The sequence below is a fragment of the Strix aluco genome, chromosome 5 (assembly GCF_031877795.1).
Source record: "Strix aluco isolate bStrAlu1 chromosome 5, bStrAlu1.hap1, whole genome shotgun sequence".
NCBI classification, from domain to species: domain Eukaryota; kingdom Metazoa; phylum Chordata; class Aves; order Strigiformes; family Strigidae; genus Strix; species Strix aluco.
Genome location: NC_133935.1, coordinates 80925664 through 80940877, shown reverse-complemented (window position 1 = coordinate 80940877; position 15214 = coordinate 80925664). Strand labels below are relative to the sequence as shown.

The window sequence follows — 15214 nt, the reverse complement described above, 5'->3', positions numbered from 1 at the left end:
AGAGCCTGCCCCGTTGCCATGCGTGATGACGTCACCCGCTCGTTTTTTTCACATTGGCTGCTCCGCCGATGACGGCACTTCCAAGTGCGCCTCCCCGCGATTGGTTTGCGAGAGAGGGCGGTGCGGGCTTTGATTGGCGGCCGGGGAGCAGAGGGCAGCGGGATTGGTTGGGAGCTGGGGGCGCGCGGTGTATTGTGGGGCGGCGGGTGTTCGCGCGTGGAGCCGGAGGGGCTCATGGCGGCCATCGGTGTCCACCTGGGTGCTACCTGTGCCTGCGCCGCCGTCTATAAGGTGAGGGGCCGCTCCCCGCGCCGCGCCCGGGCGGGCCGGGCCGGAGGCGCCGTGGCTGCTCGGGGGTCCCTGGCGGGAGGAGGGGGTGGGCCGCGGCCGTCTCTGTCCCCTGACGGGGTCACGCCGCCAGTAGAGCCCTGAGGGGTGCGGGGTGCCCCGAGGACGGCTCATGGGCGGTGCCTCTGTCCGCAGGATGGCCGCGCAGACGTGGTCGCCAACGACGCCGGGGACAGGGTCACTCCTGCGGTGGTGGCTTTTTCAGAAAGCGAGGAGGTGAGGCTTCTCTTCCGAGGTTGGGGTTCGGAGAGGAGGGCAGCTCTGTTGCTTACTTTGCTTTTTTTATTTATTTTTCATTCAGGTTGTTGGTTTGGCTGCAAAGCAAAGTAGAATAAGAAATATTTCAAATACTGTAGTGAAAGTAAAGCAGATCCTTGGGCGAAGGTAAGAGAGCAAGTGTGAAAGGGAAGGTGAGAAGTTTACTTTTCCCCATTACAGCTGGTCAGTGGAACATAGTCTTAGCACTGATAATGAAGGTGTTTTAATCTAGTGTGATACTGGTTAAGCTGGCATTGATAGGAGAATATGTTATATCTTATGAACTTCTTATTCTACACTTCATTCCAGGAGCAGACAGGCATAGTATTTCATATCTGAATTTGTCTGCAAAAATCAAATTTTGAAATTTAGTAGCAAGTTGCATGTATGCTTTTGACACGTACTCAAGTTTCTTAACTAAAATGTGTTCTTGTTACCTAGGTGTTTTCCTGTGGCTGAAATCCACTGTGGTTTTATTTGCATGAAACTTTGTATTGCTTTTATTATGATTGTGAAATACATTGACATAATGTCAGTTGTGATTCCTCAGGTAGTGGAGATGTGGAGATTTGCACTGGCAGTTAACAGCGGTACGAGAGCAAAACTTGTTGGTTTAAGTTTAACATCAGAGATGTGACAAAACTTTTCAGTGATAACCTGGCTGTGTGTTACAGCCCTTTCTTTGAAAGGAGTTGACAAGATGATGTCCATTCTGATGTATTTCTCATCACTTTTTAGATGCATAACTTTACATGGTTAGTAAAGGATTAAGGATAGTCAGCTTACTGCTGTCATGTTATTTCAGCCAATGCAACAAAGGTGCCACTGAAATCTTTTATGAATATTGGGGATACCAGGTTAAAACAATGTGTTCATTTTTTTTTTCCCTTTTCACTAAATAGTAAGTACTTTTTCAATCATTAGTTTGGGGAAAGGAGACTGAAAGATACCAGTAGTCAGAACCCAAAACAGCTGGGTTTTCTTCTCCTGTGTAACTGTATCTGTAGAGTGGAAATGGGAATTTTGGTTGAAGTATAGCTTCGTATGCTGTAGACATTATAAGGAATATCAGCAAGATGAATTTGTGCAATTACCCTTGAGCATATGATTTATTTTGCTATTTTGAATTTGTCTGGACAGCTCTGGTGACCCACAGGCAGAGAAATATATTGCAGAAAGCAAATGTTCAGTGAGTATGATGTAGTTTTCTGTTGTTTCCCAAATAATTTATATCATTTTATACTTTTCTTTTTGGAACTGTTTGTGCCGCCCCATGTTTGTGTTCTGTAGTGATCAGCTCTCATTGTATGAGGTCCAATTGTTGCTATATAGAATGTTTCTCTTTTTGTAAAGTAGAGAACTTACCCGTGTTCTGAGATCTGGCATCATACTATAGACCAGCAGAAAAATTTTATGTATCTCTTGGCCATTCTCAAAAGGGAAGATTCTTAATATATTTGGGTAATAGTGTTGTGGAGCTTCTTAGTGCTGGTAGAAGATGCTCAGGTTACAGCATCTTGTGATTAAAAATGCTTAACCACTTGATTTAATCTTAGTATTTAATTTGGATAATACTGTGCTTGTTACTAGAAACGATTTTGCAAAACAAGAGAAAAATTGTCCTGGAAAATACATCCCTAAAGAAGGAATGAGTTTTTCCTGTTTTTTCTGTTCATATTGTTATGCTTATATAAATAGTTGTTATTTTTTCTTATGGAAGACAAGCAGGCAAGTACTTTTGTTCTAAATGTTGCTTTTGTACTAAAGCAAGCTTTTTAATAGAAAAAGTCTTGAGTTTTTAAGTCCATATTAATGTCACTGTCAGGGCTGTTGTATCATACAAGGTTTTCTTGTCATCTTTGATGAGCATCTTGGAAGCATTTATTTTCTTATAGTAGAGTGCTAACGCAGAAAGTATTTACACAGTCCAGTGCTTTCTACTTCGAGCAGAAACTAAATTAAACATTACTTTATGTTAATACCCAAATTATGTATCTAACAAAGGTATGTTGGTTTTGCTTACAGATAATTGAGAAGAATGGAAAACTTCAGTATGAAATAGATAATAAACTTATTAACCCAGAAGATGTGGCAAAACTAATTTTCAGTAAAATGAAAGGTATATAATTAGTAAAATCATAACATGATTTAGTTTTTTAATCTGTCCTCATACTTTTAAGTTGTGGTATATTGTTTTTTTGCTTTTAATCAACATGTTCTGCCTATGTTTATAAACAGAAACTGCTCAGTCTGCATTGGGTTCAGATGTAAATGACGTTGTTATCACTGTACCATTTGATTTTGGAGAGAATCAGAAAAATGCCCTTGGGTAAGAGGATTAAGATTTTTCTGTTATTTAACGTGCCTAAAGCAGACCGGCTGGCAGATCAGCAATGGGAATTCTCCTGCTGGACTTCAGCTTGCAACTATCAGTCAAGACATTGGGATGTTACTTGAATTGTGAAAATGTGAAAGCAGGAGACTAAATCCTGACTTTAGAAACTTTTCATGGAATTCGCTGTTGTAACCTAAATGAAATTCTGAATCAACTGAAGTGAGAGGGAATTTTTGTATCATCAAGGATAGAATGTCATTTCAGATGCGGATCTTCAGTGTCCCCTTTGAAATGCAAATAGTTTCTTAGCCCTCCTCCATAATTTCCCATCCCTTCATACAATAATACTCACCAAACCAAGTAGCGTTATGTGATGTTATTGAGGACTGTTTTGTCAGAGAGCAGATACGGAATACACACCAGTATTCTACCTGGAAGTTCTGTTTGGAAAATTTCTACTGTAAAAGTTTCTCCATATGAAAACATAAGTAGACTTAAAGGTGTATGTACTTGGCAGCATCTGTTTCTACTTTCTGATATGTAGAAGCCCTTATGTTTGACTGTCATGAAATACTTAAAACACACTTAAAGTTGGTCATGAAAAACTAGTGGGCGGGGTAGTTGCAGTAAGTATAATGAAGCATTCTATTGCTTTGGTATCCAAGTTTCAAAATAACTTCAAAGTGGGGGAAACAACTTGCAGGGCAGTCTTAGGGTTACTGAAGCTTCAAGAAAACATGTAAAGAAACTGTTAGAAGTGAGATGTGGTAACTTGATTTGGAAGTAACATCAATTTTCCTAGCATGATATCCATTGGAATAACATACCAAGAACTTCTGATGCCACACTTGAAGATAAGTTACCAAGCTTGATTGAGGGTCGGGTTTTTCATCTTGTAGTTGAGGGGGTGTCTGCTGTTTTTTGTGGGGTATGTAGACTGATACATCCGTGTTTTCTTTGACGATGAGCGCACAGCAGATCCAGGTACCTGAAGAACACAGTAGCAACTGAACTTCTTCATACCTTTCTTTTCCAGTCACTTTGTTAATACCATGCTGTAACGAAGTTCTGAGTTGGTGACATACGTAGTTCAGATGAAATCTTAATAGCATGCATGACTATAGTGAAATCATTAAAGTAAAATGAAATGCTGTTATGCCTTACCACAGGGAAGCAGCTGCAGCTGCTGGATTTAATGTTATGAGATTAATTCATGAACCATCTGCAGCTCTCCTGGCTTACGGAATTGGCCAAGATTCACCCACTGGGAAAAGGTAAAATCCTGATATTTGACTTCTTAAATTTAAGCTGCTGTACTTAAATCCTGAGAAATCTTAAGATGAGGGAATGCTGTGTTGCCTTAGCAGCCAAGACAAAATTAATGATTTAAGGCTTGTTTTTCTTGTCTTAATAAAGCCAACAACAATTTAGAAGTCTGTAGGGGTTTAAATCCTTTATTTTGGTTTTTATTTGTTTAGAATGGTCTTTAAAGATCTGTCCTCAGATTCTGCCCTGGTCTTTAATGAACTGATTGGCTTGAAGAAAAATGCATCCCTTCTTAAAGAAATTTTGGCATAGCTGTTTTCTAATCGTGGGAGATGGGGTCACTTTACAGATGCCAGAAGAACTAAAGCAGAGTTCCTGTGTTCAGTAGGTGTGTTGGGTTTCCCTTATGAATATTCAGATAATTCACAAGATTTTCAAAATAACAAAGACTGCTGTCAGTGCAAACAGATGGGTTTTTTCTTGTTTGGTATTTTTACCCGTCTCATATAATTCCTGCCTATAATCTCAAATGTAGTGTTTAATTCTCAATTGTAGGAAAAACGTTGGCTACTCTCACTGTATGAAATAAACTAATTTTGTTCTTTATGGGACATTGTCAAGTAGTCAGTAGTACAAACACCCCAAATCAAATTCTCTTGGTAAAACTCATTGAAACCTGCAATACATTATATGGTGGTAATCCTTTTAGACAGTGTGTCAAAGTTAACATAATTTCAGTTTGCTTATTAATGCTATTTTTGATTTTTTTTTTTTTTTTTAACATGGCAGCAATGTGTTGGTTTATAAACTTGGTGGAACATCACTTTCTATCACAGTCATAGAAGTAAACAGTGGAATATATCGTGTGCTTGCTACAAACACAGATGATAGCATTGGTGGAGTTTGCTTCACAGAAGCTCTAGCACAACACTTAGCTTCTGAATTTCAGAGGTAGGTTTGGAATTCCAAGCATGTTGCTGTTAGGACAGGCACTTCGTTGTCATACGCTTGGTCTCAAAAAAACCAAACACATCTAGGTTGTCAGATCGAGCAGCCTGTGTGCAAGTGAAATGGCTCAAAGATATTAAAGGAACAGTCAGTTGTTGAGGGCCAAGGAGGAAGAGTGGGAAATACTTTGTTTTTGCTAGATGCTCCCTGAAGACAGTGTTGAACTATAAGGGTTCAGCTATGAACTGTTCTATGTTTCAAGTAATGTATGTGACTACAGGCCGCTTACATCCTTTCAGTCACAAGCTTTTGGGCTGGCAGGGAATTCACCTGTGTGGGTTTTGTTTGCTTTTCTTGTTAGCATGAAGGACTGTGGAGAGGCTTAGGTCATCAGACTGAAATCATCCTATGATGGACAAAAATGAACAAATGCATTGCCATTAGCTCTAGTGATCTTGAGTTGTGTACTATTGCAGGAGACTTTTTGGGTGAAACATACTGTTTTGTTGATGTGTCTAATGTTCTGTGTTCTATTTCTTCTTAATCTGTGGTTAAAACTGGTTAACTTGCAGACCTCTTCTTTCTGTTCCTTGCAGTCACTTACAGGTTTTGTTCAGAAAGACTTAAATCTATATGATAAACACTAATGCTGGAGTTCAGGGTGCCTCCACACAGTGTTCTTGAGGTGAAACTGAAATAGAAACTTTTATTCTTTGCAAGCTTTCAACAGTGACATTGTAGATAATGCTAAAATGTGTACAGGAAAAAAAAGTTCAATAGCTTTAACCTGTTTTTCCTTTCAGAAAGTTAGCTTTATCACTCAAATACCTGCCTTTCTAAACTGGTATCTCTTCTTTTTTTTTTTAAATGTAGGTCTTGTAAACATGATATTAGAGGAAATCCCAGAGCCATGATGAAGTTAATGAACAGCGCTGATATTGCAAAGCACTCTTTATCAACCCTGGGAAGTGCAAACTGTTTTGTAGATTCATTGTACGATGGATTGGATTTTGATTGTAATGTGTCCAGGTAAACCAAATCTCGAAGCTACTGCTTTGATATAAAAGTGTGCTTGAAATCTTTCTAGGTGGTACTTAGCATGTTTAACAAGCTTTCATTTTTGGTGGCATTAATTTTGGAAATGGAAGTAAGATAGAACACCAGCTTGCTTTGTTTTATATTGATGGTTCTTCTATGATGCGATCTGTAGTGGTTAGGGTAGTAACACTAACAATGTTGCCCTAATGGGTAGAAAATAAAGTGCAAAAAGGAGACCCCATCTTTGGAGTCTGGTTGTTGATGAAAGAGGAATAGATACTGTAATTACTCAAGGTGGTCCCCTCATTTTTGTTTTAGTTGTTGGATTTTCCTTAAAGAAAAGAAGACTTTTGGACTCTTTCATCTAAATGAGCTCCGGAATGATAAGGGCCATGGAAGTCTTCATGTTGCCTCTTTTTGACAGCTGGAATAGGAAGATGATTTTTGTCTTTTTGTTCCTACTGCTGTGTCTTACTCTCTTTTTCTCTCGGAATGATCTCTTAGTGAGATGTTTAGCCACTTTGCTCTTCCAGTCAGCAGCAGCTTTAACAAAATGAAATAGACTTTTCAATTCCAGAACTGTGCATCCACTGCTGCAGCAGTTGGATCTGGTAAAATAAGGCACAAGTGTGAGAAGCAATACTGTAGAGCTTGTTTTGTCTCAGTTTTAGATAAAAATGCTGGCGTTGCAGGATTTGACTTGCTGTATTCATACAGAGTAAAACTTCTTACAAGGCCATGTAGTGAGAGGATGAGTAGTAACGGTTTTAAAGTGAGAGAAGGTAGATTTAATTAGATGTAAAGAAGAAATTCTTTACTGTAAGGGTGGTGAGGCACTGAACAAGTTGCCCAGAGAAGTTGTGGCTGCCCCCTCCCTGGAAGTGTTCAAGGCCAGGCTGGATGGGGCTTTGAGCAAGCTGGTCTAGTGGAAGGTGTCCCTGCTCGTGGCAGGGGGGGTTGGAACTAGATGATCTTTAAGGTCCCCTCCAACCCAAACCATTCTATCATATGATTCTATGAAAACTTCCTCTTCAGGCTTGAAAGAGCCTGAAGCAAGCACAAGCTTGTTTTTCAATTTGCTTAACCTACTCCCTGTGTGCAAATCAGGACACAGCTTGATTTGCCTCTGAAAATTCAAGAGGCACATTTGTGTCTTTGTGTCTCCATTTTAAAGATGGTGAAGCAGTTCCCAGATTTTTGCTTCTTTCTTTCACATATGAATCAAGACAAAACTGTTTTTTTGTCAAGGCAATAATACTGTTTTTTCCTCTAGTACCCTGAAGAAGAATGAATGTGCATTCCATGTAGGTGTTAATGACGGAATCAATAGTACAGGTCTTTTCACAACAACAACAACAAAATCACTCCCTCAGGATCAATAATTGGGAAATTAGATGATTGATTTTTGTTTACAAAAATCCCTTAGTACCAGGTATAGCTATAGAACCAAAGTATATTCTAAAAATGATTGTTCTTCTATTTCAGGTATTTGTCTCTTAAAGATGAGATGACACTACTTGAATTTTTATTTTTTTTCCCTTCTAGGGCCAGGTTTGAACTTATCTGTTCTTCACTTTTTAGTAAATGTGTAGAAGCAATTAAAAAGCTCTTGCAGCAAGTTGGATTTACAGCAGACGATATTAATAAGGTAATAATAGAAATCACTTGTCTGTAGTATGCCTTATAACTCCACAAGAAAAGTATTTATGGGGCCTGTTTCCTTGTAGACTCAGATTATTTCATTATGTGTTTAAGCATTTTTGGCTCAGATTCAACAAAGTATGTAGACTCAAGGTCTTTAGAACCTCCTATCTTTGCTTTGATTTTGGTTACTTGGAAGTTAAGTATAAGGTAGAGTCAGAGTTACTGCTGTGTGTTGAGTAAATGGTGGAGGATTTGTCCCCACTTGATGTGTTTGTGTAACTCCTGGTAGAGCCAAGGAGTACCTTCTTTAAGTGTAGTATATAGACTTTCTTCTGCCTTCACTGAGCTTTGGATGGGGTTTGCTGACACTTCTGAAGAAAGCCCGAGTTTTGACTTCTGTTTTATGAGTTGAACAAATCGCTTAGTGCCTCTGCGCCTCCTTTTTAGCTTAAAAAACTTAGGAACACATTAGGTGCCAAACCATAGAGTGCTTTAATACCAAAGATGGTGAGTAAAGTAGCAAACATTACTAGTTTCATTCAAACGTCTTTTGCTTTGGTATAAGAGTTAACTTCATCTCAACCCCAGTGCACCTGTGTGTGGCAAATAATGCTGCATTTATTGCTGGTGGAATTGGGACATAAATTCTGCAGTGAATTCTAGCTGGCACTTTTAATGATGCTTGATGCTATTTCAGACCTTAATTAATGTTTGCTGTGTCATATCTGAGTGTCACTGGCAGAATAATGAAGTATCCAAGGCCACAGTTCAGAGAATGTTTTCTGGTGGCAGTATTTTTTTAGGTGGCCCAATGTGCTGTTCTCTCAGGCCTTAATGCTCAGGCAGAGGGGGCCACTTTAAATGTAAAAATAAATTAACCTAATTTACAACTCAGAAGTTATGTTTTACATGAAGAAAAGTGGGAATTAACTTTGTTTCCAGATCTGGATGATCTCAGCAAAGTTACTGTAACAAAGGTTTTAAGGATTGACTTTTTTTTTTTCTTGCACAAGATCAGTAAGGGAGGGATGGCTGGTTGTCAGTGACATCCCTCAGGATTTGATACTGGGCTAATACCATTTAATGTCTCTATTAATAACACGGATGATGGGGTAGCCTGTGCTCCCAGCAAGTTTGCAGGCAGTACCAAATGAGGGGAGCAATCAATACCACTGTAGGTCAAGGCTGCTATTCAGTGGGGTTGAAAAAGTTGAGAGAAATGTATATAATAGAATAGACTATTTCAGTTGGAAGGCATCTACAGTGATCATCTAGTCCAATGGAAAAGAACATCATGAAGGTCAACAAAGGCAAATGTAGAGTCTGGGATGGAATAATCCCGTGTGGCAGGACAGGCTAGTGGTTGTTAGAAAGCAGCTTTGCAGGAGAAGATGTGAGGGTTCTAATAGATGGTAAGCTTCATAGCAGTCAGCAGCCTGCCTGAGCAGCCATGGGTGTAGGAAGGCATGTTTCCCTCTTTGGTACTGGGACAGAGTGTCCAGGTACAATCTCAGCCTTTTTGGGCTTCACAGGAGTCGAAGGTACTGACCTACTGGAGCCAGTCCACTTGGGGGCCTACTGAGGTGGTTTGGGCCAAGAGAGCTGGGTTTGCCCACCTGTAAGAAGAGGCTCAGGGGAGACTAGTGCTGCCTAATCGAGACAAAACCTGACTTACTCCTTCCTTAGGTGCATGATGGAAAGGTGGGTGGCAAGCAGCACAAGTTGCAACATAGGGAAATTTTAGATGCCAGGAAGAGAATTGGTAGTGTGAGGGTAATCAAACACTGAAACAAGGGCCGGAGTCTGTGGAATCTATATCCATAGAGATCAGAACCTGAGCAGCCTGTTGTAACTGGATCTGTTCTGGGCAGGAGGTCATGACCTCTGGAGGTCCTTTCCAACCTAATGTTATTTCATGATTATTTCCTTAATTTTAAAATGTTGCTTTATCTAGCTGATGCTTACTATATGAAACACTTTTTCAAGGCACCGTTTCCAACTTGCAAGATAGAAAGATAGAATCAGTTTTTCTTTTAACAACCAAAGATGATGAAATATCCCAGAGCAGTTTGCATTTCTGTATTGCAGGTTGTGACCTGTCTGTCTTATCTATTGGAAGAAAGATTTGAAATCATTAAGGCATGTTTTCCAGGTAGTCCTGTGTGGCGGGTCTGCTCGAATCCCGAAGCTACAGCAGCTGATCAAAGACATTTTCCCAACTGTGGAATTACTGAATTCAATTCCTCCAGATGAAGTTATTCCCATTGGTGCAGCCATAGAGGCAGGAATTCTGCTAGGGAAAGAGAATCCTTTGTTAGAAGAAGAAGCACTTATTGAATGTTCTGCCAAAGATATTCTTCTTAAGGTAAGGCTAAGATTATTTAACTTAGAAAATTTTACTGCTGCAGTGGATATATAGCACTACTTATGCATGATTGATGTTGGAGAAACAGTATTATTATTATTAGTTCTACAGATTGGCTATAGCTCAGCAATAAGTGGTAACAGGTTTATTGACAAAAAAAATGACAGTAAAAACTGATTTTAAGGGGAGATTATGTCTTTGCTATGTTGTAATAGCTGGACTTCATTTATTTATAGGAATGTCAATTTTGTTTTTTTTTTTAACTTGCTGTGATGGTAAATGTGGCAGAGAAAACGAATCTTGGATTTCTTTTCTCATGGAGCACTATTGTAACACTTCCAGCTCAGTAAAGTACTTAAGAGAAAGGCATGAACTTTTTTTTTCTTTTTAAAGGGAGTAGACGAGTCAGGGGCTGACAAATTCACAGTGCTATTTCCATCAGGGACACCATTACCAGCTCGAAGGCAGCACACCCTGCATGCTCCTGGAAACACTTCTTCTGTATGCCTTGAACTATACGAGTCATTGGGGAAAAGTCCCATGAATGAAGAAGGTAAATTTGTACAGGTGAGTGTATACACATTCATATGCACTTTTAATATCAACTACTTGGAAATAAAAAAAAAACAAACTGAAAAGTTGGAAAAAGAAGAAAAAAAACAACCTGAAACCAATCTCACCCCTACCAAAACTTCTTGTTTCAAAATTAGAATGACATGCATCTCTTTGGAAGCAGTCTTTAAGTGCTCTCTATAAATGTGTTATGAAGTATTGAAGCACTTTTTAAAGAAGTGGAAGTTGCCCTTTTGAATTTCTAAATGGCTGTCTGGGTTTGTTTGGCACTGTGGTAAGATCACCTGGGATAAAAGGTCATTCCAGTAGCGCACATCTTCAACATTTTAGAAATAAAACTGCTGAAGGTAATGATGTAGCTAGTGTTTGTGCTGTTGATTACTTTTTGATCTTCCTAGATTGGACAGGATCTCGGTATTAAATACCACACTTGATTTTTCACAGTGGTAAGATGTGATTAAATCCTCACCTGATATAAAGATATTACTTGGGAGTCAACCTATTGAGAGAACACAACTTGTTTGAAACAGTGATGATGTGCTTACCTTGGCTTCAGTGCACTTAAAGCATCAGGGAGGGGGCAGGTGTGGCTGAAATGGGTGGAATACTTGAGAAAATAGTTATTCCACCTTGGTCCTGCCCAAAGATCTATAAGGGGATAGGGAAAGGACAATTCCTAAGAATTACAGAACTGATCCTAAGTAAAGGAACATGATCAGCTCTTACTGCAGTCTGTGAGAGTTGTAGGTACTCCAGCTGTCTTAGTGATAGACCCTGAAACAAAACCACTGAAACAGTGCAACTGGCTAGAAGCACACAGATTTGCACTACAGATGAATGAAGTCCACTGAGGCACGCTTCGATGCTGAATTGTTAGTATGAGATGCTAAACAGAATGAATTGCACACCTTAGCTATTTTGTCACTTCCATTAAACTGCTGTGCAAGGATTTAGAGAACTTTATAATTTAATATTTTTTTGTTTTAAATAGATTGTACTCCAGGATCTAGATAAAAAGGAGGATGGCCTGCATGATATACTAACTGTTCTCACTATGAAAAGGTACCCAAAATATTTATTGTTCTGTTTAACTTGCAATGTCACACTTCTGACAAGCAGTCTTTTCTCCTGTTACAGGATATTTACTTTTGTCTTGAGAAATTTCAGCATTTCATTGCTTGCAGGGGTAAATTCTGTAGGAATGTGGTTTTTATGCAGTACCTTCTGTGCTTTCACTGTGTGATTCCTAAAGTAATAAAAATTAACACAGTTGTACAGATGATTTCTAGCAACTTTTGAACTGTTGATCTGTTTAACCATGCTTGAGAGCAGTCAGGATCTCAGATTTTCTGTGGAGGGGGATCAGGTAGTTCTGTTGAATGCCTACACTTACAAAAAACTGAAGTAGAATCTTTAGTTGCCAAGGAATCCATGAAGAACTTCTCATATGCAGCATTTGTGATGAAAACCTGTGTGTCTGTCCTTTCAGAGTAAGCATGAGAAACAATGCCACAGGAAATCAGGCTTCGTAAATCTATTTTTTACAGAATTACCTGTTTATTGTGGGAACATGAAATTCCTTATGGCAAGGTGGGGAATTATACCGAAGAAATTAACTTTTTTAGGCCCTAATAGGAGTGCTTGGGCTCATTTGGAATAGTCTAAATAGTTTATAAAGATATCGGAAGGAGCAATTCTAAGTAGTCAAAGCAAATTTGTCTTCTGAAGACTGTCCTGAAGATCATACTGCGTTTATAAATAATAGGAAAGTTGTCTAGATGTTGCTGAAAAACTACTACCCACGTTCAAAATACTTCATTTTCTTATATTAACTGTCAGGTGTATTAATGCTCTATGAATAGACTTCTCCTAAAATACCTTGCTAGTCGTACAGAGATTTGCACTTATCATTGATAAAAACATTTTAGGGATTATATATGCAACCGTGTAGTGCAGAAAACCTGCATTATTTTTTAAAGGGGTTTTTAGTAATTTTTAGGTGAATAAGGGAAAGTGCACTAGAACACATTTCTATCTAAATATTAAGTGTGACTGTTGTATGTCTAGATGAAGTAGGATTCAATGTTGTCTCTAATTTTTGGATTTTGAAAATTAAGGTTTTCCTCATTGAAGGAGATCTTCGATATTTAAAGACTACTACTTTTGAAAAATCAAGTTCTCATGCTTTGAGAAGATGTGCTTATCTGTTGGTTGCTGTTGCTCAGGGTTCTCAAAATGCATATTTTGAATATTACTGCATATTTTGTTCACAAACCTGTATTAAATTTAGTTACAATATTTAAATATGTTCCTGAATCTATTCCAGCATATGTAGAGAAGATACATGCTTTAATGGAGGGCAATAAGTGCATATCTAAATACTCAAACTAAACATAATTTTGTAAATCAGCTTAATCTATGTTGAAGCATATTCTTCCCTGGATATTTTGATGCTAATCTTTCTTCCTTTTGTCTGCATGGAGACTATTGTTTATCCTCTCTGGAACATGCAGTAATATATGAAGCGTTGTGCTGAGATAGTCCTAAACATCCCTTTCTTTTTTATCTAGGGATGGGTCCTTGCATGTTACCTGCACAGATCAAGATACTGGAAAGTGTGAAATCGTCACTGTTGAAGTGGCATCATAGTCCCTTTTGAAAGGCAACATTTTTCTAAGTTGATTTTTGTCTCTTGTTGGCTTTTCTGCCCAAGTGGTGACTCTCTGAGATGTCTTTAATGATTCTTAGAGGACTGTAATAAACAGAAGTAAAATGTTAATTTGCCACCAAGTCTGTCTGGAGTGGGAAGCATGATGCAAAATGTTAATCGAGACATGCGGACAGCAGAGCATTGAATTACAGCACCTGATTTAAAAAATGCAAAGGGCAAATGCTTGTGCCTGTGGTTCAGCAACAAGCATGTTGCATAGTCTAAAGATTTCTTCCTTGGACTAACCAGGTTGTGTACCCATTCAGCTGGTCTGTCAGTGGCTTCACCAGCATAGCATTGAACCAGTGAGAGCTAGACTGGTGAAAATACACTCTGTAATGACTGTACCAGGTTTTACTGAAATCCTGTGTGGTCTTGATGTTGTCTGAAACTGTGGAGGTGATGCCCATTTACGCTGGCCTCTTGAGCGGGATTTTTTTTTTCTGGAATTACTGTAAGGTGGTTTTGTGGTGTTACGTGAAAAATGTGTCTGTAAGGGTTTTGTGTGCTTATTTATGTGTTATTAATAAAATACTTTTTTTATGCAGATCCTGGCATTTTCCATTCTGTGTGGCACTCTTCTAATCTATATGTCATCATAAATTTGTTTGGATATAAGCTGGGAGCTTTTTTCATTTTGGGTAGGGAAGAAATAAGGAGGAGACAGAGCAGGCAGGTGTAGTTAGGGGATTTGAGGGTCTCAGCCTAATGTGCAATTAAGGGGCAACAGTTCAACCCTGAGAGCCATATGTTATCTTGTAAAATGAATAACATAATACTGTTATTGTAACAAAATAATGAATGTGTAACAGTAGAGCCTCAAAATCAGAGACAAACTAGAGCGAGGGATGCCCATCTGAAGAGAGCTGTGTTCAGTTCCCTGTCTTACTGCAGGCTTCCTACATTGTCTTGTGTTTGCAGAACATATATTTCAATATTCTTTCTGCCTCACGAAAGCAAGAGATACTGCATATTATAGATAGAAATCTTACTGCATTCCAAACAGGTATCTGTGTCATGTGGCTTACCAGCCTAGGTGTGGGGTTTGAACTTTTACGAGGCTTCCTTGGGTGGAGGAAGTGCTGGGAAAGTTCTGTCTCCCTTATCCCTGTGTCTTTGATCTCTGGAAAATAAGTAAGTTTCTCTATGAAAACTTTTAAAAGGGCTTTTTTGGGAGGGAAAACCCAAAGTCTGGCTCTCTTGGGCAGCCCTTACCAAAACAGTGAGGAGTCACTGAAGCACTAACCAGTGGCCAGGCCCGTTCGGGGGGTGGTTTGCTGTGTGCAATGGTGCCAGCTGGGGGAGGGTTGTGGGGCTTGGGGCTGGCTTGAAGGCTGCATGAATAGGAAACACCTCTTCTGAGAAGTGTGCTGTGAAGAGTGTAACTTTTTTTTAACAGCGTCTCAAACCTTTCCTGGTGGTTCATTCTTTCAGCTCTGGAGCTGGCAGGCTGCGCTGCCCGGGGCCGGGTGGATGCCCCAGGCAGTAGGGCCGTGCTAGAAATGAACAACTTGAGATGAAAATTATGAAATTTCTGAAAATTCTTGAAATTCCTGTGAAATATTTTTCACAGGAAGAGTGGTCAGAGAGTGGAATAGGCTGCCCAGGGAGGGGGTGGAGTCACCATCCCTGGATGTGTTTAAGGGTCGTTTGGATGAGATGTTGGGGGATATGGTGTAGGGGAGAACTTTGCAGAGTCGGGCTGAGGGTTGGACTCGGTGATCCCGAG

At 39.4% G+C, this 15214-nt stretch overlaps 1 protein-coding gene across 4 annotated transcripts; it reads left to right on the top strand.

Annotated features, from left to right (window-relative positions):
* Positions 1–204: 204 nt before the first annotated feature.
* HSPA14 (heat shock protein family A (Hsp70) member 14) lies at positions 205–14032 on the top strand. Of its 4 annotated transcripts, none has more exons than XR_012623669.1 (14): positions 205–291; positions 484–564; positions 650–732; positions 1747–1795; positions 2632–2725; positions 2845–2935; positions 4111–4215; positions 4997–5158; positions 6029–6184; positions 7739–7841; positions 9990–10202; positions 10645–10769; positions 11767–11837; positions 13346–14032. XR_012623669.1 is itself a non-coding variant. In XM_074827951.1 (14 exons), exons 1-14 carry the CDS (start codon positions 235–237, stop codon positions 13422–13424), a joined length of 1518 nt encoding a protein of 505 aa, XP_074684052.1. In that variant the 5' UTR covers positions 205–234; the 3' UTR covers positions 13425–14032. The 4 variants fall into 4 exon arrangements, 3 of the variants coding, with proteins under 3 accessions (XP_074684052.1, XP_074684053.1, XP_074684054.1); XM_074827951.1 differs by having other exon boundaries at positions 10596–10769; XM_074827952.1 differs by lacking the exon at positions 484–564 and having other exon boundaries at positions 10596–10769.
* The last annotated feature ends 1182 nt before the right edge of the window (positions 14033–15214 follow it).

Excerpts from the sequence above, each read along its gene's own strand:
- HSPA14 (XM_074827951.1), top strand. The coding sequence starts at position 235 with ATGGCGGCCATCGGTGTCCACCTGGGTGCTACCTGTGCCTGCGCCGCC. Across the intron at positions 1,796-2,631 it reads TTGCAGAAAGCAAATGTTCA|ATAATTGAGAAGAATGGAAA; the intron begins GTGAGTATGATG and ends TTTTGCTTACAG. Across the intron at positions 2,936-4,110 it reads AATCAGAAAAATGCCCTTGG|GGAAGCAGCTGCAGCTGCTG; the intron begins GTAAGAGGATTA and ends GCCTTACCACAG.